A 24905-nucleotide genomic window follows, 5' to 3' on the forward strand; every position below is an offset into this window, starting at 1 on the left:
TGTCGAGCGTCCCTGTGATGACGCCGATGGAGTCTTTTGTCTCGACGTCAATCACCTCTTTGGCGAGGTCTTGTGCCTCGATGTCAACCTCTGAGAAGACACTGACGGGGTCTTTTTCTTCTACGTCGGTGATCGTGACTTTTGTGACGCGGATATATGCGAAGTCACCAACAAAATCTTATGCCTCTACATCGATCGTCGCCGAGATGACGTTGACGCAGACTTGTGCCTCGACGTTGCTCGTCTACGAGACAATCAATGGAGATTTGTGCCTCAACGCCGACCGCCTGCGAGGGGACGCCGACGGAGTGCCGTGCCTCGAGGATGAGTGTTCACCCAACGCTGATGGAGGCCTGCTCCTCGACGTTGATCGTCGCCGGGTTGACATCAACGGAGGGTCTGTTACCTGGTGACTCGACGTTGGAACAGTCGTCTTTGATCTTGAACTCGAATGGTGCGTCTGCACCGTCAAAGGTTTCGACAACGACGTCTTCTTCGCCGCTGGTACGTTTGACGCCGATCCCGATGCTGATGGAGAACAGATCGGAATCTTGCTTCTCGACGTCGATCTTGCTCTCTTTTTCTTCTGTCTCACTGGAGACCTACCTCTTTTAGAGAGACCATATACTTGAATCCTTTCTCTGTCCATGAGGATTCTCCTGGACAGCTTCTCGCAATGCTGACAGGTCTCTGGTGAATGAGAATCAAGGAGACAGAGGATACACACAAGATGTGTATCAGACCTGGCTTTCTTCTTGCCACAGGAGGGGCAAGGGTCAAAAAGAGATGGCATTATGACAGAAAATAAATCACTTTCTGTCAAAAAAGTTGTTATACCTCACTCTAGAGCCTAAAAGATGTTGAGTGAAGGTAGAAAACCACAATCAAAGAAGAATTTTCTGACAAAAAGGTAAAAAAAGATAGAGCAGTGAATTCCAGGGTCCTGACTGAAGGAGCCGGAAATAACAACTGACCTAACTGTCACCCCTGAGGCATGATGGAAAGCTAGGGGTCATGGCTGCCTTAAAGGCACGGTGCCAGTTTGTATGTGCAATTGTTTTCATTTTCTATGCTATTGGTTTCCAATGCAGCCTGTAGGCTAACAATGTTGCTCTGTTGCAGTTTTTTTCATGACTCTGCTCATTAAAAGGAGTTCACGTTATACTTGCCTTCCTGTGGTCTATGTATATTATATATATATGTTATTGCAAAATATGTTATTTGTTTGTTTATGATTACATTGTTTAGCCTCCTCTATGGGGGCTTCATTTGGATGAGAAAAAATGATATATGCGTATATATATATATATATATATATATATATATATATATATATATATATATATATATATATATATATATATAATCGCTCCAAAATTCTCTAGTCGTAAAGAATTAAGCACTCACGGGTAGCGTGTCAACGAGACTTTATTCCCAGAACAGACGCGTTTCGGCAATCTGCCTTCCTCGGTGTTCACAGCACACCGTAAAACGCCATTATTTAAATCTTTCAATGCATCATGGATTTAAACATAGAAAGAGGACAGCGTGAAGTGCACAGATAATACAGCGCCATTTTGAAATGTGTTCAAAATCAAGTATATGAGTAAATAAACATATACACATGCATACTGGGTACATACAAATTAATCCAAGTTACAAAATTGTCAAAATTAGCAAACTTGATAAAGGCATATTGTCTCAAGTACCAGCACATCAATATTTTGAACAACAATTTTGCGTAAATATTAATTCATAAGGCCGTGTATCGGCTTACGCTTTCTGGCATCCGCTCTACTGCACAAAATCAAGCCGTGTATCGGCATTGCCATCGATCAAACCGTGAATCGGCCTTACTGCCCAACTAATTTTCTACAAAAGCAGAAAAAGTAACTGAAAAAGGCAACGTTAAAAACTCACCATAGTGGTCATTGCCCCACCACACCCCACATATTTACATTGATGTTATTGTTGCCATAACCAACTCTCTACTAGGATCCCAGGTGTACCGATAGTTCCTCATTACTATTCAAACCACGAGGGAATTTGGTTTGTAAGTCTATAATGTAGCGTGATTCTAACCTGCGTAGCTTTTTAAGACGATCCCCTCCTCTGATGTTATCTGGAATATAGTCAAGGCCAAAAAACTGTAAAAAGTTTCTACTGTTGGGATGTTTGTCATCATAGTGCCTTGCTACTGGATATGAGGCGTCACTCTTCAATATTGCTCTCCTGTGCTCTAAAATACGAATCTTTAATGCATGAATGGTACTGCCTATGTACAGCAGTCCACACGGACAGACAAGGCAATAAACTGCATAGGATGTGCTGCAGGTTAGAAACTTGAGGATAGGTTTTTTAAGATTTACATCAGGCACTGTGTATGTCAAAACCCTCTTGCTATTTGAGCAGGCCTTGCACTTACCGCAGGGAAAGAAACCCTGCATGTCTTTCAGAGTGCCCTGTATAGTAGGTTGTTTCACTAGATGACTACTGACTAGCCTATCCTTAAGTGATCTCGCCTTTTTGAAGGTTATCATGGGGTGATCTGGAATATCTTCCCCCATGATATTGTCACTTTTGAGAATATGCCAATTTTTCTTCAACATTCGTTTCAAAAAATTGGCTTCTGCAGAGTATGTGGTGATGATTCTGAACTTGGCTTCTGGGGAGTCAACTGACCCTGCATTTTTGCTGGTTCCACTCTTTTCCTCCAGTAACTGTTGTCTAGGGATCCCCCTGACCTTGGCTAGTGTCTTTTCCAAATGTGTCTTATCATAGCCCCTTATACAGAATCTGGATATACAGTCTTTTGCAGCAGCCTCGAAATCACAAGATCTGGAGCTATTCCGTTTTAATCTCAAGAGCTCTCCGTATGGAATGCTCTGGATTAATTTCGACGGATGATTGCTGGTTGCAAAAAGAATGGAATTGCCCGCTGTACTTTTGCGGTAAAGAGCAGTTTCCAGCTTGCCTGCGGAAACAAACACTTTCAGGTCCAGATAGTCCACTGCCACTGGACTCACTGTACCTGAAAAATGTAAGTTGAGATCGTTGTTGTTTAGAATTTCTATATAATCTCTAGCCGATTCTACTGTGCCATCCCAGACAATGAACAGGTTATCGATGTATCGATACCATGCTTTGACCTCACCCTTGATGTTTCCTCTCTCATAGGTTCTGGGCACCTGCCCCTCCCACCAGCCTACAAACAAGTTGGCATAGCTGGGGGCGAAACAGGTGCCCATCGCCGTGCCAGAGACCTGTTTGAAAAATTGATCCCCAAAAACAAAAATATTGTTCGAGAGGCAGAAGTTTGTAAATTCTATCAGCATAGAATTATGCGCTGCGAATCTCAATGATCTTTTGTTAAGGAAGAATTGGACAGCTTTAATACCATCTTCATGTTGTATACATGTGTATAAACTGGTAATGTCCAATACCATGAGTTTATAATTAGCATCCCAAATTAGAGTATTAAGCTTGCTCAGGAAGTCTTTAGTGTCTTTCACATAAGAATCAAGATGAGACACAAATGAAAACAGAAAATAGTCAATAAACATGGACATGTGCTCTGTTAGACTTCCTTGGGAAGACACGATTGGTCTACCTGGTGGTTTCACATTGTCTTTGTGAATTTTTGGTATGTGATAAAAGGTTGCCACCATAGGGGTAGTATTTCTTAAAAATAGATATTCATCGGTCTCCAACATCTGTCCATCATACCATTTTCTGATCAAAGTCTCATAACTCTTCACACTTTCTTGATAGATTTCCCGAGTAGATTTTACATAGTTTTTACTATCTGACAGCTGTCTCAAGGCTTCACTGCAGTAGTAGTCTCTGGTTTGCAACACTATGTTTCCGCCTTTATCGGAAGGCTTTATAATGATAGATGTGTCATGTAATAGACCATCGAGAGCTCTCTTCTCCTCTTTGGTCAAGTTATCACTATGCTTACGCCTTCGGTGTTACATCTGAATTTCAACAGGTCCTTAACCATTGTATCCGAGAATACATCTATGGCATCAAATGGTAACTGCGGTACAAATGTCGATTTTGATTTAAAAGGACTTACTTCTGATTGTTGTTCGATACCCACAGCTACTGCCCTTTGCGCCATATCTCCAGTGATGCCTGATTGGGTAGGTGCCCATGTGTTGAGATTCTGCAGAAGTTCAACTCCTGGTAGGTCATTGCAGGTAAGTGTATCAGTTATCGTGATTCTTTCTCCCGCCATGATAGTTCTTGTTGATACTGGTCTTGTCTTGAAATATTTGTGTAGCTTCAGTTTCCGTACAAAATTATACAGGTCAATCCTTGTCTGTGTAAACTCCAGTTTACTAGTGGGGCAGAACGTTAGCCCTAAAGTTAATACCTTGATTTCATGGTTTGTTAATACTTTCGGAGTCAGATTGACAACGGTTAAGTTGGTCTCTTTTACTGGCGTTTCTGATTCCTCTTCTTGCGTGACATCCATGTGGGTTTGCCTCTGCCTCTTCCGGCCCCACCCTGATCGACGTGTTCTCCGGACTGATACTCGGGTGGTTTGTTTTTGCCGCCCCGCAGCCATGATTGCCTTATAATCTGGAACTCGTCGTGAAAAGGAGTCGCCCTAGAAACCCCTTCCAATACTTGTATGTTCCGTTCATCACCTGATTCATTTTCGGTTAAGTCGGATTCTGAAGTTTCCACTCGTATATTTACTGTTGGTATTGTCCTTTGTGTTAGTTCTCTCCTGGGGCCATCGAATTTACGTGCAAACGTGAGCACTCTACCTTGTAGGTAATCTTTTTCGTCCCGTTCAAATTTCTCTTGTTTTCTGGCCTTGATTTTATTCTCATATTTAAGCAGACGTGCTTTCATTTGTCCCATTAGTTCATCCACTTTGTTTTTGTCCTCTTCTTTCGCCAGAAGTTCCTCTAGATCCTTAATCTCCAAAAGGGCCTTCTCTCGGTCACTCCAAGCGTACTTAACCAAGATTTCTAATGTGCCCTGGCAATATCGCGCTGTATGTTCTGCCCATTCAGTGAGCAGATTAGGATCAGGGTTTTCATATGACGGGACTGTGTAGACTCTGAGGCCCCTGGGAACTCTATTTATGTCCACATAACTCTGCAGGGAGGTGGCCTCCCACCACTTCCTTGTCTCTCGCTCGTACAGACGTTCTAGTTTGACGAGGTTAATATGTAGACTACTGGTAGGTGGCGACGATACCCCAGTGGCAGCCTTTCCATTGCCTTCCTTCGTTTTAAACATATCCTTCGCCGCTTCACGGCGTGCCGTTTCACTGAACATAACGATGCTGCTTAGTTCGGTGATTTGCTACTGGGAATATGCTTGTGACACACGACCCTCGACCTGCCGCTAATTCCAAAATTTACAACTGTGATTGCGTTGTCGGACCGATTCGAACGGTCATAGCCTCGATAACTTCTCTCTCCACACAGGCTAGACGCTACCGTTCGTTGGCAATTATGTGATATAACTGCGGCGGTGCTGCTCGGTTATAGATTGCTGCTCCCTTCGCACCTGTGTTCCGAGTCACTCACGGTCGGGTGCTGTAAGTGCGGCGGTGCCAGCCGCATAACATTATCGCTCCAAAATTCTCTAGTCGTAAAGAATTAAGCACTCACGGGTAGCGTGTCAACGAGACTTTATTCCCAGAACAGACGCGTTTCGGCAATCTGCCTTCCTCGGTGTTCACAGCACACCGTAAAACGCCATTATTTAAATCTTTCAATGCATCATGGATTTAAACACCCACATGGATGTCACGCAAGAAGAGGAATCAGAAACGCCAGTAAAAGAGACCAACTTAACCGTTGTCAATCTGACTCCGAAAGTATTAACAAACCATGAAATCAAGGTATTAACTTTAGGGCTAACGTTCTGCCCCACTAGTAAACTGGAGTTTACACAGACAAGGATTGGCCTGTATAATTTTGTACGGAAACTGAAGCTACACAAATATTTCAAGACAAGACCAGTATCAACAAGAACTATCATGGCGGGAGAAAGAATCACGATAACTGATACACTTACCTGCAATGACCTACCAGGAGTTGAACTTCTGCAGAATCTCAACACATGGGCACCTACCCAATCAGGCATCACTGGAGATATGGCGCAAAGGGCAGTAGCTGTGGGTATCGAACAACAATCAGAAGTAAGTCCTTTTAAATCAAAATCGACATTTGTACCGCAGTTACCATTTGATGCCATAGATGTATTCTCGGATACAATGGTTAAGGACCTGTTGAAATTCAGATGTAACACCCGAAGGCGTAAGCATAGTGATAACTTGACCAAAGAGGAGAAGAGAGCTCTCGATGGTCTATTACATGACACATCTATCATTATAAAGCCTTCCGATAAAGGCGGAAACATAGTGTTGCAAACCAGAGACTACTACTGCAGTGAAGCCTTGAGACAGCTGTCAGATAGTAAAAACTATGTAAAATCTACTCGGGAAATCTATCAAGAAAGTGTGAAGAGTTATGAGACTTTGATCAGAAAATGGTATGATGGACAGATGTTGGAGACCGATGAATATCTATTTTTAAGAAATACTACCCCTGTGGTGGCAACCTTTTATCACATACCAAAAATTCACAAAGACAATGTGAAACCACCAGGTAGACCAATCGTGTCTTCCCAAGGAAGTCTAACAGAGCACATGTCCATGTTTATTGACTATTTTCTGTTTTCATTTGTGTCTCATCTTGATTCTTATGTGAAAGACACTAAAGACTTCCTGAGCAAGCTTAATACTCTAATTTGGGATGCTAATTATAAACTCATGGTATTGGACATTACCAGTTTATACACATGTATACAACATGAAGATGGTATTAAAGCTGTCCAATTCTTCCTTAACAAAAGATCATTGAGATTCGCAGCGCATAATTCTATGCTGATAGAATTTACAAACTTCTGCCTCTCGAACAATATTTTTGTTTTTGGGGATCAATTTTTCAAACAGGTCTCTGGCACGGCGATGGGCACCTGTTTCGCCCCCAGCTATGCCAACTTGTTTGTAGGCTGGTGGGAGGGGCAGGTGCCCAGAACCTATGAGAGAGGAAACATAAAGGGTGAGGTCAAAGCATGGTATCGATACATCGATGACCTGTTCATTGTCTGGGATGGCACAGTAGAATCGGCTAGAGATTATATAGAAATTCTAAACAACAACGATCTCAACTTACATTTTTCAGGTACAGTGAGTCCAGTGGCAGTGGACTATCTGGACCTGAAAGTGTTTGTTTCCGCAGGCAAGCTGGAAACTGCTCTTTACCGCAAAAGTACAGCGGGCAATTCCATTCTTTTTGCAACCAGCAATCATCCGTCGAAATTAATCCAGAGCATTCCATACGGAGAGCTCTTGAGATTAAAACGGAATAGCTCCAGATCTTGTGATTTCGAGGCTGCTGCAAAAGACTGTATATCCAGATTCTGTATAAGGGGCTATGATAAGACACATTTGGAAAAGACACTAGCCAAGATCAGGGGGATCCCTAGACAACAGTTACTGGAGGAAAAGAGTGGAACCAGCAAAAATGCAGGGTCAGTTGACTCCCCAGAAGCCAAGTTCAGAATCATCACCACATACTCTGCAGAAGCCAATTTTTTGAAACGAATGTTGAAGAAAAATTGGCATATTCTCAAAAGTGACAATATCATGGGGGAAGATATTCCAGATCACCCCATGATAACCTTCAAAAAGGCGAGATCACTTAAGGATAGGCTAGTCAGTAGTCATCTAGTGAAACAACCTACTATACAGGGCACTCTGAAAGACATGCAGGGTTTCTTTCCCTGCGGTAAGTGCAAGGCCTGCTCAAATAGCAAGAGGGTTTTGACATACACAGTGCCTGATGTAAATCTTAAAAAACCTATCCTCAAGTTTCTAACCTGCAGCACATCCTATGCAGTTTATTGCCTTGTCTGTCCGTGTGGACTGCTGTACATAGGCAGTACCATTCATGCATTAAAGATTCGTATTTTAGAGCACAGGAGAGCAATATTGAAGAGTGACGCCTCATATCCAGTAGCAAGGCACTATGATGACAAACATCCCAACAGTAGAAACTTTTTACAGTTTTTTGGCCTTGACTATATTCCAGATAACATCAGAGGAGGGGATCGTCTTAAAAAGCTACGCAGGTTAGAATCACGCTACATTATAGACTTACAAACCAAATTCCCTCGTGGTTTGAATAGTAATGAGGAACTATCGGTACACCTGGGATCCTAGTAGAGAGTTGGTTATGGCAACAATAACATCAATGTAAATATGTGGGGTGTGGTGGGGCAATGACCACTATGGTGAGTTTTTAACGTTGCCTTTTTCAGTTACTTTTTCTGCTTTTGTAGAAAGTTAGTTGGGCAGTAAGGCCGATTCACGGTTTGATCGATGGCAATGCCGATACACGGCTTGATTTTGTGCAGTAGAGCGGATGCCAGAAAGCGTAAGCCGATACACGGCCTTATGAATTAATATTTACGCAAAATTGTTGTTCAAAATATTGATGTGCTGGTACTTGAGACAATATGCCTTTATCAAGTTTGCTAATTTTGACAATTTTGTAACTTGGATTAATTTGTATGTACCCAGTATGCATGTGTATATGTTTATTTACTCATATACTTGATTTTGAACACATTTCAAAATGGCGCTGTATTATCTGTGCACTTCACGCTGTCCTCTTTCTATGTTTAAATCCATGATGCATTGAAAGATTTAAATAATGGCGTTTTACGGTGTGCTGTGAACACCGAGGAAGGCAGATTGCCGAAACGCGTCTGTTCTGGGAATAAAGTCTCGTTGACACGCTACCCGTGAGTGCTTAATTCTTTACGACTAGAGAATTTTGGAGCGATAATGTTATGCGGCTGGCACCGCCGCACTTACAGCACCCGACCGTGAGTGACTCGGAACACAGGTGCGAAGGGAGCAGCAATATATATATATATATATATATATATATATATAGTTCCACAAGTTGCCCCTAGAGCAAGGATGCACTCGAACAGCAGCTTGCTTGTGAAAGCCTTTATTTCAACAAAAACTGCAACCTGCATTCCAATTAAAGTTCCAGCCTGATGCATTTCAGAGCTCCTTGCTCCTTTCTCAAAGGCTCAACACTGAGTTTCACAAGCTGACACACCTTTGAATAATTAATTCCCCACCCGCTAATGAGCATTGCCTTCTAGGATCTGTAGTGTGTGCCAAAAAATACCTGCCAAAATGGGTGCTGTGTCTCTCAGGTTGTTGCAGATTTTCAGCCCTCCAATGGGCCTCAGAGTGCAAGTTTGTTTTTCAATTTAAAATGCTGCTGTTCCACTTTGAGGTTCTGGCATGATTCCAACCTCGTGGCCCCCTTAAATGTCAGGGTGGTGCAATCCTCCACGGCTGGGCTGCCGAGATAAACACAGTTCCACAAGTTGCCCCTAGAGCAAGGATGCACTCGAACAGCAGCTTGCTTGTGAAAGCCTTTATTTCAACAAAAACTGCAACCTGCATTCCAATTAAAGTTCCAGCCTGATGCATTTCAGAGCTCCTTGCTCCTTTCTCAAAGGCTCAACACTGAGTTTCACAAGCTGACACACCTTTGAATAATTAATTCCCAGCTCAATACCTACGCCTCTGCTATCGTAATGTGATTGAAATGAACGCCAAAAAAACGATGACAAATAAAGTTTTTCAAATTCAAATTCGATGAACTTTCAAGTTTAATCTTTTGACAAGTATTTGAAACCTCCACGGGAGGACAATAACTGTGCCCGAGGGACACACCCCAAGACTTGGGGAGTGCATTTCTCACAATAATAGCTAAAATAACATTGATTTGATATTTTGCTAATTATCGCCGTTGTAGCAATTTCTAAAAGCACCAAACGTTATGTATTATTACCACACAATTTAATTGTGCGGACAATGTCCAAATGTGTATCGGAGCACCAGTGTCACATTAAGGATTTTGGGGGCCTTGGGCGAAAAATATTTTGGGGCCCCTGTTTGGAACAACTTTGTATTTTATTACCCATTTTCTACTAATTCAAGCCTTATGATCCCGAACAAAATGTACTCAAACATTAAAGGTTGAGATACATAAATGAGGATGAGAGAACAAAAGAGAGCCTTTACTTTCCCAAGGGGCCCTGGAAGACAGGGGCCCGGGACAACTGTCCCCCCCCCCCTTGTCCATGCCTTAAAATAGAGCACTTTACAATTTCATAGGGAAACAAGTGAACGATTACAAGACATGATAGGGTTTATTGTGGAGGTTGGATACAATCTGAGCACTGTATGAGTAAGCACAGATTTGGGACTGGGCCAGCTGAAGGAGAGTACTTTGCGAGCTGACTGGAGTCCTGAGTTTGGTCAAATTACCAACCCTCTCATCTCACCCCACAACTTTCATCAAAACAGAAACTGTGCCAGACTAGTTGGTTTGTGGCGAAACAAAGTATACACATTGATCTGAGATATTTCAATATGGGGAGAGCAGTGATAATCACCTTTGCCAGTCCTGAGAACATTAAAGGTCACATGCTTTCCTTTCACAGGCTATAGTTTGTGTCTGCCTTTTATCTTTTTTCTTTGGGTGGAAGAGCCTCCATATTTTGCCAAAGGAACATTTTATGAGGTTTTATGAGATTTACCGTAGTTGTCCACACTATTTAGAACTTTGATGATGTCATTCAGCAAGGGGGAGTCACCTCTTGCAGCAGAAGATACACACTTCTGCCTGTATAAAGAGCAATTGGGGGTATGTAAATTAATTGGCCTTAATTTAAAGCACGACAGTCAAATAAAAAGACACACTGGCCCACCTTAAATGAAAAGGGTGTGTGTAAGTCCGGAGGCAAGCAAGCTACCACTAGGTCATGCAGAACTCTCGTTAACGTGATTGTGGGAAGTAGCGGGCAGTGTTTATTGTCTCAAGGAACCACCCCCTCCTGCCCACCCTAGAATAGAGCCAGTGCCTCCGTCACCAGTTGACCAGCAGATGTTTTGCATGGAGCCCCCATTCTAATCTGGTTACACCGCTGTAGTACACTTCATTCAAAAGTCAAACTTGCATTACCAGTCTGACTGAGACAGCATGAACACTGCCCACAAATGTGCAATAAATTGTTTGTTTTGTTTTGCAAGTAAGTGTTAGGGGGCCTATTTACGAGCGGTTCGCATCACATTTGCACCACGCAACGTGGTAGACGCAAACCTTAACTTACATTTATGAAGACACGAAAGGCCACTTTGCGTGGTCCTGAGTGACTTCATAAATCTGAAGTAAAGAAACGCAGCACAGATCGCTTTGTTGCCTTACTCAGCACAAAAGAGATGTTTCATGGGTGTTGTGTGGGTGTTCCCATGCAACTCCCATCGTTATTGAGGCATTTCCAGATTTACCAGAACTGGTAAACCTGGGAATGGACCAAAAAGATATGCCTTACCAGAGAAGTGTAACGAGTAGAAATATCTTGATTTCTTCTTGTTACTTCCTCTTTACAGGGAGAAGAATTTGCCTCTCATGATTGTTTTTGTGCAGGAAACAATCCTGCATGCAAAGCAGGCATCCATGCATAATAGTACAGCGCAGGGGAAAAGTCAGGATTGCGCAGTATTGGCTGAGATACAACACATTCCTGCCCTTTCCCTAACATGCAGTGCAGCACAACAAGGTCACTTTGTAACAATCAACATTGTAGCCTCTCTTAGGGATTCAGCAATGCTCTTAACTCTCCCTCTCTGTGAATGATACTTCTTCATAGTTATTACAGTGGCTCAAATATATTCTTCCCTGAACATCATTTAAATTGTAATTGTCTTACCTGTAGGGGCACATATAATGGTATTTTTTCCACTTATAGCTGGCCGGGCAAGCTCTTTCTGGTAATTCCTCAGTTTAACGTCTCTGTTCATAGCAAATGCAACTTCCAAACAAGAGAAATGTGTTAAAAACATATATTTATGAAGCAACATTGGTTAGAAAAAAATTAAAATGTCAATATCTGTGAACCATAGAGTCATAGATGAGTGACGCTGGATCACGCATTCGGAAGACATCACTCGGGAGGAAGGATGGGGCAAGGCAGTGGCAGCACAAGGGCTACTCCTACAGGCAGAGAGCAGTGGTAATAAAACAAATGAATGCAGGAACTACTCATACATGGATTGCGCAATAATGGAGTGTGTTATGCAGAGCAGGCTGGGAACTTCACACAAGCCCCTAACGCCACTTTTTTTGATGCTCCGGGGGCACTGTGTACTGGCCCATATTTACAAGGCCACGCATAGCCATTTTGTGTGGCTTTGTACGGCCTTGTAAATATGTTCCTCTTTCACACAGTACTCTACATCAAATGGGTGTGTCATGGGTGTTGCTGTGGGTGTTCCCGGGGGAGGGGGTGGGGAGGGGGGGGCATTAAAGTGGCGCAACCAGGAGAAATACTTTTATTTCTCCTCCTCTTTGCTCTTTCTATGTGTGCTGCGTTCTGCGGTACACATATAAGGAGCAAATTGCCATTGATGATTGTTTTTTGTGCACCATAGTGTAAGGATGCCTGTGTTGGCGCACAGCTGCTGTTTGTGCGCCGGGAGAGCACAGGGGTGCACCGTATTCTTGGAAATATGGCGCATCCCTGAGATTTTAAAATGATGCAGCTTGGCGCAGCAAAATTGCTTGCAGCGCCGAATTGCACTATTTCATTGTAAATATGTCCCCTCATGCAAGGCACATCCAGCAAGCACAGAGAAATAATGTAACACTTCACAGACGTGTGAGGTCCGCAAGTGTAGGGATCTTCTAATGATGCAGAGACGTAATGATTTTTTTCTCACAAAGGCCACCCCAGCAGGCATAGAGATGTGGCACAGCACTTCTGCAACCACAGTTCTAAATAGAGTCTATGCCGAGGCACTCTGCGGAGGAGCTACAAGAAGTGCTTATTGCTCAATTCTGAGTGAAGGGCTTTACCCAGATGCTATCACACAAAGCAGAAGCTGTGTGGCAGGGCTAAGCCTTGTGAGAGGCAACCACTTCAACCTTTGGCTCATGGAGAATTGTGGTAAGGGGGCAACATTTTAACAGGCGACAAAGAACCTCGCATTCATACACCCTCCCTGGCTCATCATCTTTCCAATGTAGTGGGATTTTTTGCTTTGTAATGTGATGCAGCTGTGGAAACTAGTCCCTTGAAGAACATAGGGTCAGGAGAATTGGAACACAGGACTAACCTGGAATTTCTGATGAAGATGACTTGTTTCCCTGTGACAAAACTGTAGAACCTGAAGACCAAAGAAAAAACAGACCATGTTAGGATAAAAAAATTCCACACTTCGAAAGAAAATGTATAAACATTGGGAAACTTGCCCGTGGGATGTTACCAATCAATATCTGTTTGGTAAACTCACCCACCAAACCAAATACAACAGCCAAACGCACAATGGCATCATCATACCGACTCATGAAAAGTATCATCCCTTCAAGCCCATACTACCCCTAGTTAACTCCACAATCAAGAGCCTTACAGAACATTACATTACAGAAGCTTGCATAAAGGCAATTCACCATGACACAGATCAACCAAATCAAAGAATGCCACATCCTTTCCTCCGGTGAAGAACTAATTTAAACTCATACAAATGTATGATATGAACATCAAAAAAGGTGCTGGAAGAAGACCAAAAACAAGGATGAATATATCCCAAATATCCGCAAAACCATTAAATCCTCTGACCCAAAAGCCGGGTTAGAAACTTTTTCCACATCTTAAAAAAACTACGAGAACACACTATTATTGCACACTTTCTCCCACTGGAACTTGAGAGCCAATTTCAACTCTGATGGCTGAGGATGAAAAAACTGTGACCACCGAACTCTGCTACTAGAATCATGGGCAACACCCTTAATCACACGCTTAAGAATTCCATGGGAGAAATATGTCAAGGATGATTTGCAAGTCATAGGCCTAAATGGCTCATTACCGAGCTGAACCCCCCCCCCCAAAAAAAGAGTGAAATAAAAAAGGTAAATGTTTTCATCAATGGACCAATATAGAAAAATGGATGATTGTGGAAAATATGGCATTGATGTAAGCATACTGTACTGATATGACATCTGGTTTGAGAGAGCCTCATCTTGATATCAACGCCCCGAAGACGAGAGAAGAAACCACAGATTATAATACCCTAGCTCCTGCAGAGACCATGCACGGGGAAGCAGACAAGACTTGTGCAAACCCATGCGTTTTAACCCCTTCGCTGCTGCGGACATTCCGCTGCAGCGCTGGGGGGGGCAGGGGGGCAGTGCGGCGGGCCTGTGCTCATGACGGAGCCGCTCCGTCATGAGCCACAGTTGAGCTGTGCTCATGACGGAACGGTTCCGTCATGACTCCGCCCATTTGCGTTGTCCCCTCGCACAGGCGGGGAAACAGCGCCGCGCAGGCGGAGCGGCCGCCAACAGGATTGTCATGACGGAACCGTTCCGTCATGAGCACACGCCAACCGTGGCTCATGACGGAACGGTTCCGTCATGAGCAGGGAAGGGGTTAAAAAGAGAGTCACATTCACAAAACATTTTGCAGTGATTGTGCATTGTTTACGTCTATTCACAAAGAATGAAACAGGCGTAAATGCATGCAATATGCAAGTGAATAGTCGGCTTAGTCATGCAGTGATTTTTAATTCAGCTTACCCCAGTGGGCGAATCAAGGTGCTTGTCAGAGGAGTGGGCAGAGAAATTCTATCCAGACGTGGCGAAGAATCATTCAGTCTTAACTGAGTGTCTCCTTAGAATGCTGCCCATGCAAAATCTGCTGGCAATCCCCCTTTTATATAGGAGGGGTGCCAGCAACGCCAAGGAGGCTCTTTGGGACAGATGTACTATCATTCCATTTTGCGAGTCGCACATTGCGGCGTTTTGCGACTCGCAATTTGGAAAATGGAATGTACAACAGTGTATAAGACACTGTTTGTGAATCTGAAATGGGTTGCAAGGGTCCTGCATATATCAACAAGAAGGGACTACAGGGCTTTTATTGGAGGTCCAGTATTCCTTCCCTGTCAAGCAACCAGAGAAAAAGGGTATGCAGTTCCTCAGGTTGGAGAGAGAGAGAGAGAGAAAACAAGGAGACCGAACAGGAGAGGAAGGGGATTCCTCTTGTCGGAACTAGGGTCCTTACACACCAAGCAAGCTAGGTGTCATGCTTCCTCATATGGACCTGCTCCTCGTCGGGTCGGCGCTGCAATACCCGACGGGCACCCATAAAGGGGCTCTTTAGCGGAGATCTTTTGTTCCTGGCCGTATAGTGCAGTGCGTGTGAGGGGTCCAGTGGTGTAGATGTGAGTGAATTGAGGTGATTTAAAACAAGTTGGATAGTCCAAAATAAGACTTTAATCAGACTGCTCCCCGGTTCGAGCGGTAGATTTTCCAGCCCACTCCGGTAACAATCAAATCGACACCAGAATCTTGGTGTCCCGGTACCGCTTCGGACACGGATTGGAGCAGGTGGTAGCACTTAGTTAGGTTACCCGACATACATGGAGAGACTGTTCCCATAGTATTCAACGTGGTAGGTAGCATCTGCACCCACCACATTGTGTAGATAGTTCTTTCACACTAGGTCCTGAAGAATTGCCATGGATCACTAGGACCGCGAGGCATGAAACATGTTGACCACCAGAGATGAGCATAGCTGAGCTGAACCCTTACGTCAGCAAGCTGCCACTCTTAGCTTGTTTTTAATCAGGTGGATAGCCAGTCTGAATACAGTCTTATTTTGGACTATCCAACTTGTTTTAAACTCTCTCTCTCTCTCCAACCTGAGGAACTGCATACCCTTTTTCTCAGATTGCAAGGGACCTGCCCCATTAATATTAATGAGGCAAGTCGCAATTTGCGACCCATTGGGAATGGCCTGCAAACACGGGGCAGGTGGCCTGCTTGGGGACAGTAGACCCCCATGTCTGTGTTTGATTTTTCAATATTAAAACTTTTTTTTTCAAATGCAACCCGTTTTCCTTAAAAGAAAACAGGATGCGTTTAAAAATAAGAAATTAAAAATGTGTTTATATTTTAAGGGCAGGCCTACCACTGCCTGCTCTTAAAAAATATTTTCACACCCATTCACAAAGAGGAAAGGATCCCTTGGGGACCCCTTCCCTTTTGCGATTGGCTTACTACCTACTTGAAGTAGGTAAACTGTGAGTATTTTGCGAAACAATGGTACATACCATTCTGACTTGCTATTAAGAAGAGACGCCCTTGGCACGCCCCTTCCGAATAGCGACTTGCAAACACTATTTTGTGAGTCACCGACTCGCAAAATAGCGTTTGTACATACCACCACCCTTTTTAGCGGTTGCAAACGGGCCAATTGCCCGTTTTCGACCACACTAAACGGTGGTACATCTGGCCCTTTGGCACTAAAGAAGTGAGACCCTGAAAGTCCACTTACAAATAAAGTATTCATGGGAAAACTGGTAACTCATCTTCCGGTTCCCCTAGAAGTGGTAATATTTCCATGGTGTTGAACCAGGAGACTGCACCAAGATCCTTAGAATTACGGCAGATGGGGCCAGTAACTACTTCTTCAAAGAGGCCAGGGGATTACCAAATTTTCTCACGCAGGGGGTTGTGCTTTCCGTAATGCCCAGCATATTAGGAGACTTTGCCTAAACAGTGTCGTCATCTTAATAAACTCTGTTCCCAAGGTTCTGTTGATTGACTGTTCTGCACCACTCCTTAACTTAAATCTCCATGGCCAGCACTATATCAAATGACGTCACAAGCAAGAAGTGTGCTTTCCATCTCTTCATTTCTTCAAACAAGGAATAAGTTATTTAATAGCATTCCAAGAGTCAAGTCCCACAAATCAGGTTCATCAGACAGCCATCTATCTCTAAATCCTGTAGCAGGGGCTTTAGGGGTCTTAGTTTTAAAAATAGCACATTCATATACCAAGACCAAATAGCTAAGAATGGTTATAGGGTGTGATGCCGCACTCTAAGTCGTCCCAATGTACTGGTGCTCTGCTCCTTGGGTTAACAGTTCAATGAAGATCCAATCACATAAACTTAAGTACATGCATATGGAAGGACCACTCTGTGAGCAGTAAGAATGAACCATAGTAACCTAAAGTATTTTCAAACTACCTTTCAAATAAAATAGAAGAATTCTCATTCGCAGTCAATGCATTAGTCTTTATTTTTCTCTTGTGGAAATACGGTGAAACACAGCCAATGTGTTTCATCCCGTACGCACTTTTGCGTTGTGGTTCAATAACATGATGTCACACTTACATAAATGTATAGTTATAATTCACTTAAATGATTATAGTCACTTTTGTGTAATGTTTAGAGCACTTCAGATTGAAAATATTTGATAAAAATGTAAGGGGCGTTTGATCTATTTGCAAATGAAGAAATAATACTTTGCGTTTAGTAGATCCAACAGTTGCACTGCGGGGTTGTACCGGCCGTGGACATTTTCATTCACAGAAGAATGGATGGAAATGATATATCGTTTATGGAGAGATATAATTAGGTGAGAAATTACATTATTTGTAAAACGTTGCTGACTTTATTGTGAGATGTCAGCTAAGCCTATAGGGGCATTTACTTATTCAAAGCATACATTTTATGAATTGAACGTTTATGATGTTGTTTTTAATAACTTTTAAATGGGATTTAAAGCATTATGACATTGGTAGTGCCTACTAAATAGGAAATTGGGATCGGGGTGCACTATAAATGTTTAGTTAGGGTAAAAGAAAAAAATCCTTTAAAAAACTATTGTATTTATGGAATTTAGAATTATTCTAAATGTTCATTTTTCCATTTAGCAGATCTTTTCACCTTTCAAGCTAAAAGTATGATAATATATTGGGGGGTCTAGGAGCTTCAGAGGTAACAACAGCAGGGGAGGCTAAAGCTTTATAGAACGAATTCAGAAAAGGGGTAGCCTTAATCTTAGGTACCACAGCCTTCTTCCCTCTGCCCCTACTTCTAGGGGATTCCCCAACCGTAGTAGCAGAGGATGTATCTTTCCCTGCTTTTACTCCCTCCTTGGCCAGAGACTCGTTCCCCCCTTTTTTTTGCAAGATTTAGATTGGAACCCAAACAGGTAAGGGGCAGGGGTTCCAGCCCTTGAAAAGAAAAAAGAAGTCGCCAGCCCCCCTCTAGTACGGAGGGTATATCTACACACCTTCCTAGACGTAGTAGTAAGCCTATCCTGTGGAGTTTTCCCACTCTCCATAAGCTGCAGACCTTTCTCCTGAATAGGTCCGCTTGGACCCCTAGTAGCCCCTTCTGTAGTCCCTTCTGTTTGTGGTACAGGGTAGAACACTTCAAAATTATCCACAGAGTTACCAAATATTGCAGCTTGTTCTCTAATAATTCCACCCAACTTGCTAAAAGTATTGCCGTGTGCTGCACACTCCTCTAATGGAGAGGTCTTACCGCCATCTGATCTGAAGGCACAGATCCAACCGGTATACTTCTGAAAGCCCGGTCGATCCAAAATGTCCCTGCAGGTGCTGACTCTTCCACTGCTGCCCCAGGAACTGAACCGGGTGGTAACGTGGTTTCCCGGCAGCTCCCTCCCAGCAGGGGACCCGGCACCACGGCAAGACGCGGGCACGAGCTGCCCCCAGCACCATTGAGGGGAAAACTCGTTCTACCGCGCACTCCTGCAAAGTGTAGAGGCGAGTCAGAGCAAGTTAGAACAACGCCGTCGCATCAGAATACTGAGGTATGAAGGAGGGGGGGAGGCATAGGGGTGAAGGAAGCCCAGCTCATTGAGTCATGGAGAAGCCGACCGGAGACCGGCGGCTGTTTACACTGCGGCCGCCATGTTCCTCTATACAAAATCCTAGACCCCCAATATGGAACCTCCAGGTGGAGCACCTAAAGACCCCAATGCGATAACTCCTGCCCGGGTTATTTCGACAGAGTTACTTCAAGATGTTGCTTCCTCTGCAATCTCGATTCCTACATCAAATTGATTTCAGGCCTTAGAGGTAGTAGAGGGACGGGAGCGGGGGCATCTGGAGAAGATTTTCATGTTGGGGTGGAGTCTTTGCAAACTATGCTAGTAAAATCTGTGGCTAGTCAACCCTTACACACAAATCTCGGATCTGACTCAGAAACACTGGTGGGCTTTCTACTGGCCTTTAAAGAAGACATGAAAAGCCGATTCGCAGTTTCGGAGCAGAATCAGGTCGCAATACAGGCGTCCTGTGCTGCTTTAACGCAGAAGCTTGAGGAGGTCTCGTTGAGAACTGAGGCCTTAGAACAAGAGGTTCCTAAATTAAAGCAAACCATCGATAACACATCAATTGAGGTGTGTTGTCTATCCCGTCAAAATAAGGAGATGAGGGAGGACTTGGAACGTCTCGAATAGCACAGCCGGAGAAATAACGTCAGACTTATAAATATCCCCGAGGATGCAGAAGGTTCGGATATTAAGGCCTTTTTGATTAAATTACTACAAGATACCGCCCTAAAAAATCAACCAGATGTAGATCTTTCAAAAGAAATCCAGCGGGTGCATCGAGATCCATTCAAAAGAAATCCTGGAAGGCAAAGGCCAAGGCGAATTTGGAACAACTTCCTTACTTTTACTATTAAGGAGGCTTGATGGAGCAGGTAAAACAAAATGTTGTATACCTCCTCTATTTTGCATGAAACTAATTACGTAATCATTCTAAGAATTAACTTGTACTTATTAGTTTGAAGTGAAAAAGTATAAACTAACCTTACACCTTGATAAACACAAGAGACACGTGGGACTAAAATTGCTAATTGCATGGCAGAACAACTCATGAATTAACTGTGGTACGCAAACTAACTTTAGATTGTGGTGGAATAGAGAATTGCATGATTCATGTTGATTTTCTGATGGTTTGTGCTTTCAGTACTGCAGAATGGTGAGTAGTATTGCTTTAAATGTTGCTACAAGCTAGGAAATACTAATATATATTGGGATGTGGGATTAAACATTAGAATCTTCATTTCTATATTCTAATTACTGTTATGTCTGTTTTTGCTTAAGTTGGCATTCGGGCCTGCTAGGCCGCAGTACTTAAAATGGAGCTCCTGTAAAGCAGCTGTCATGTGAGCGCGATAGCTTCTGCGCAGAATCGGATGGCTCCGGAGATCTCCAAGTGACCTCAGCCCTGTACCATTGTGTTCCTTGTCAAGGATAGGAGCATGGAGGGTTGCCAAGTGATGAAGGGTTGAACTACCGAGGGGACAATAACAGAGCTATACAAGAAGACTTGCTTGTTGTTACCTTGGAACTTTTGCCTGTGAACCGGAGTAGAAGAAATACATTTTATACTTTGCTATGCCAAGTCTCATGGAAAACCAGTGGGTCATGTGAAACTTTTAAGAAATTGCAAGTTGACCTGGACTGGCCAATCCAAACAGTTTCTACCCCTATATTGTTGCATGTTGATCTGAAGTAAGAGGGAAAAAGGGTATAAACACCCTCATCCACCCAAGGGGGGGTGGTTCACTGGGCTGATCTTCCGTGGCGTTGGGTCGAGCTGATGAACATTTCCATGGTTTACCTTGGGTTTCTTTGATTTTCTGGAAGTTATTTCATCTGATGGTTTGATCATTGCTGTGGGTTGGACAGTTTATTCCGGAGATTGTAGCAGAGACTTTGAATAATCCTCTATGTGATCGGAGGGTCGCCAACTTTTGTTACCTAGTAACTAACAATTGCAATTTTAAATCTATGCTTATGTTCCAAAGATTTGATTTTCTTCTTGAAATAGACCGAATTATGTTATAATCTGTAGCGCCTAAATGCTAATGCAGAGCAAATTAATATTAGATAAACAAATCTGGATTAACAAGAAATGAGTTCGTGATTCTTTAATGGAGTACTGAAAATTAATCAAATTGTGTTTCAGCTGGTTCTAAATCACCATCAACGAGTCCAACGAATTGGTCCGTCGACCAAGTGGTAGAGTGCCTTGATGTTAAGGTCAGGATTCCATAGGTGCAGATGTATATAATGTATATGATGTAAAGAAATGTAATCCTGATAGGTAATAAGGTACCCACATGTCCAGCGCTTTTTCTCCTGTGTACAGATTCAAGTGAGACGAGTGTGTTGGTGTTATGGGCCCCACCATTGAATGAGTGTATGGATGAGCGGTTGTGATGATGAGTCTGTGACATAGGGAGAATATGTAAATTTGTTATTACTAGATATGAAGCTGGAGCGAACCAAATCAATAACTACTTTGACGGGGTTGAGTTACCCACTCTTCCAGGGCCAATGGTGGAACAGCTCCTGTTAGATATTTCTGAAGAAGAAATTATCAAAGTAATAAAGTCTATGGCAGGAGCGAAAGCTTGTGGAGCCGATGGACTTCCAATTGAATTTTATAAAACTTTTTTTTAGAGAGCCGACCCCTTTTCCAGCAAACCTTTTTAATAAGATCACTCAGGGAGGTTGTGTTCCACCAAGTTTTAAGGATCCATATTGGTTAGTTTTGTCAAAAAGGGGAAAAACAGTAAAGATGTTAATTCGTATAGGCCAATCAGTCTTCTCAACGCGGATTTTAAAATACTAATGAAAATTTGGGCACAACGCTTTACCCCCATCGCCCAGGAGCTAATTCATTGTGATCAAACCGGGTTTGTAGCTGGAAGGTCCATGTCCACTAATACTGGGTTCCTAATTCAAGCTCTTGACTATGTAACAAATAATAAAATACCCACCCTTATTACCATGGTCGATGCTGAAAAAGCATTCGACCTGGTAAATTGGGATGCACTTTTTTTGGTCTGGGTAAATTTGGCATCCCGGTTCAAATACTAAATATGCTGAAAAATATTTACTAAGCTGCTCAAGCCCGGGTGATAGTCAATGGAGATTCAATAGGGAGTGTCGAAATAAACCGCGGCACTAGACAAGAGTGTCCGATGTCACCTCTACTTTGTTCATCGAACCCCTAGCGGTAAGAATCCGCAGAAATCCCCTGATTAGAGCCCCATGCGAAGGTATGTCCAAGTTAAAATTATTTGCGGACAACATAATTATGTACCTTTGCCCCGATAAACAGATCGTTGAGGAAGCTCTTCTAGAATTCAGTAAATTTGAACAAATAGGAGGGTATAAAATAAATCAAAATAAAACTGAGATTCTAGTGCCTAATATAGATTGTAACTTCTTACCCTCGACTTTAAGAATTCAGGCTTTGAAAGAAGAGCCGATCAGATATCTGGGTATCTATGTTTCAATCCGTATAGAACAATTATTTAACTTGAATTACCTGGCAATGCGAAATAAAATAAAAACCCTACTGGACAAGCTAAATAAATGTCATGTGGAAGTGGATAATAAATGCTTTCGATGTCTGTCCCATGGCAAGGGAGACTGGCTCCATATACTTTTCACATGCCCAAAGCTGGAAGCCTTCTGGAGTAACATTTTTTTAGCAATGAGCCAGGCTATAAAAAAAAAGATAACCCCAAGACAGAAGTTGCTCTCTTTGAGCTCTCCAAAGTTAGGTCAGACTTGACCAGGGCCGAGGAGGCATGCATCTCCATTTGCTCTACAGTAGCACGCTCGTTAATTCAAAATTGGAGATCAGAAGAGATTCCATCTTATCCTAAATGGATAAATAAAAATGTCTAGGATAAGGAGATTTGAGGACGTTTACGCTAAACGGGTTGGGGCAACAAAAAAAAATTTTTTACAGAAGTTTGGAGGTTTTTTGACAACTTGGATGTATTATTGGAAGTTTAGCACCTTTGCACTTTAGCACCTTAGCACGTTTCACTTTAGAAAATGTAGCACCTTAACACGTTGCACTTTAAGCCCCTACATAATGGGGGGTGGGGAAGGAAAAAAAAATATATATTATACTGTATTATTGCTAAGTTTTTGCACTTGAAGAAGGTTGTAGAGAACCCAATGGAATCCAGTTGTCATTTTGTTGATCATCAGGCACAAGACATTTTTGGGTATTTTAGGAAGTGGAGGATGTAATTGCTTCTTGATGTTTAGGAATTTATGGTGTTCCGGATTTCTATTTATTTCAGGACGTGTTCAACCCTGTTTTTAAAGGTTTCAGCTGTTAAATGTATATATTGTGTATTTGCGTCAAATATGGATGTTTGTTGGTTGTTCTTTTTCCTTCTGACCAATGTAACAATATTTTTGCTCTCTGCTCTGCAAAAAAAAAAAGAGAATATGTAAATTTGCCTTTTTCCGCTGGAGCAGTTCTCTTGGTAGCAGATTGATGGTTATTATTGACTAGTTTGGTGATTAGTAATGGTTATTTTTACTAGTTTGGTGTATATAAAACCACTATATTCAAAGCTTTGTTGTCTAACACTTTATGTTGAGTTTGTGTAGCGTTTTATGGTGTCAAATGTTCTAAAGACTTCCAGGAAGTAGGAAGTTTGTTGCCCTGTATGCAGGCAGGGGAAATGTGTAGCAAGTGAAGTCGCACAGCGCATTGTCTGGTTTAAAGGTGGTAACATCGTCGTGTGTGTTATCGGTAGGGACATTTTCCGTATGAATGTGTGTGAGTGAAATAGTAATAGGTACTCTTGTGAAACTCTAGCCTTAATTCTCAGGAGCATTGTAGTCACCACATGTGTTTTATCCCCAGAGAAACAGTTTGCTTTTGCTTGTTAGAAAGGTAAGGTAGAGGGAAGTGCTACTTTATCGGCGAAACTGAAAAATTCTGTGGTAGGGTAGAGGTAAGCGCTGCCTACTGAAAAGACAGAATTCTTGTGTAAGTGGACAAAACTATCTTGTTGGTTTAGCGAAACAGGCAATGGAGATGTTTTATGTTGTTACTAACATATTTGATTAAAGAAGACATAAGAAAAGTTTGCCGAAAACTTTTGTAAAGGAGGAGTCAGCAGGAGCAGGAGTAGCGAGAAAGGATGACGTCAGAAAGACCGCGCTGGGATTGGTAAGTTATAGAGAGGAGAAGCTTTCACTGATTGGTGCGTTAGTGTGAGTTGCTCTGTGATTGGACAATTACCGGTGTGACGTAGACGCCCAGGATTGGTGCGTTAGTGTAAGTCACGCTGGGATTGGACAGAATATGGAGAAGCTGTGAAAGAAGTGACTTGCAAAGCCTAGTTGATTAAGAACTTTGAAAAATAAAAATGATGTACTACGATCCACCTGAGAAAGAGAAAAAACCATGGTTTGGGAAAATTAAAAACCTATTTAAGAAGGATAAGCCGATTGTGACTAGGGAAGGACAGATACTTCCTCCACCGAAATCACCTGCATCTTTTATGGTAACGAAATATGGTTATCATACATGTGTCTGGTTGGAGAATTGGGCAAGGTATACCAAAGAGGATGGAGTACTAGCGTTCCAGAAAGTGGTTAGTTTAGTTTGGCTGTATTACGAAATTTAAGAGAAAGAATGATGAGGTTAGAACCGAAACCCAGACCTACCCAATTTGAGGCTTTGACTGAATGGGAAGAAGAAATGTATGAAAGGGAAAGGCATCGGAGTGGAAGAATATATAAATACATGTTTGTTAGACATTGTGGTCAAGAAAGTCATGATGACAGAATGAGAAGATGGCGAAATGCGAATATGACTGATGGTATGTTTCCTCTGAGAAATGCTTAAGAGACGAGTGGCAGGAAATGTACAGAAAAGAGAAATAACACAGGGTCAGAAGGTTATAGATATGGAGTGAGTGAATCAGAAGATGAAGTGCTGGAGGACATGTTCTATAAAAATCCACCCCATATCAACCGAATTCTACATTACTGACGCTGAGTGCGCCGGTAAAAGAATCTGTGATGAATAAAACTTTTGAGCAAACGCCACCTAATTTGGGAAAAATTAATCCATTTAAAGAATCTGAAATGCCACAACCCGTTAGAACTGGA

The 24905-nt window shown here is 42.6% G+C and overlaps 1 protein-coding gene across 6 annotated transcripts in view; it reads right to left on the reverse strand.

Annotated features, from left to right (window-relative positions):
* The window catches only part of RIGI (RNA sensor RIG-I), a 506425-nt gene that overhangs the window by 296187 nt on the left and 185333 nt on the right, over positions 1-24905 (reverse strand). For all 6 annotated transcript variants that reach the window (XR_014970743.1, XR_014970727.1, XM_085634941.1 and 3 more), the window contains 2 exons: positions 13247-13297; positions 11842-11943 (listed from right to left, as the gene is read on the reverse strand). Coding sequence is in view for 4 of the 6 variants with exons in the window: in XM_085634941.1 (XP_085491067.1) it covers positions 11842-11943; positions 13247-13297 (153 nt within the window). In the remaining 2 variants the exon portion in view is untranslated. The remainder of the gene's footprint in view (positions 1-11841; positions 11944-13246; positions 13298-24905) is intronic.

Source organism: Triturus cristatus, chromosome 2_1, assembly GCF_964204655.1.
Source record: "Triturus cristatus chromosome 2_1, aTriCri1.1, whole genome shotgun sequence".
Lineage (NCBI taxonomy): Eukaryota > Metazoa > Chordata > Amphibia > Caudata > Salamandridae > Triturus > Triturus cristatus.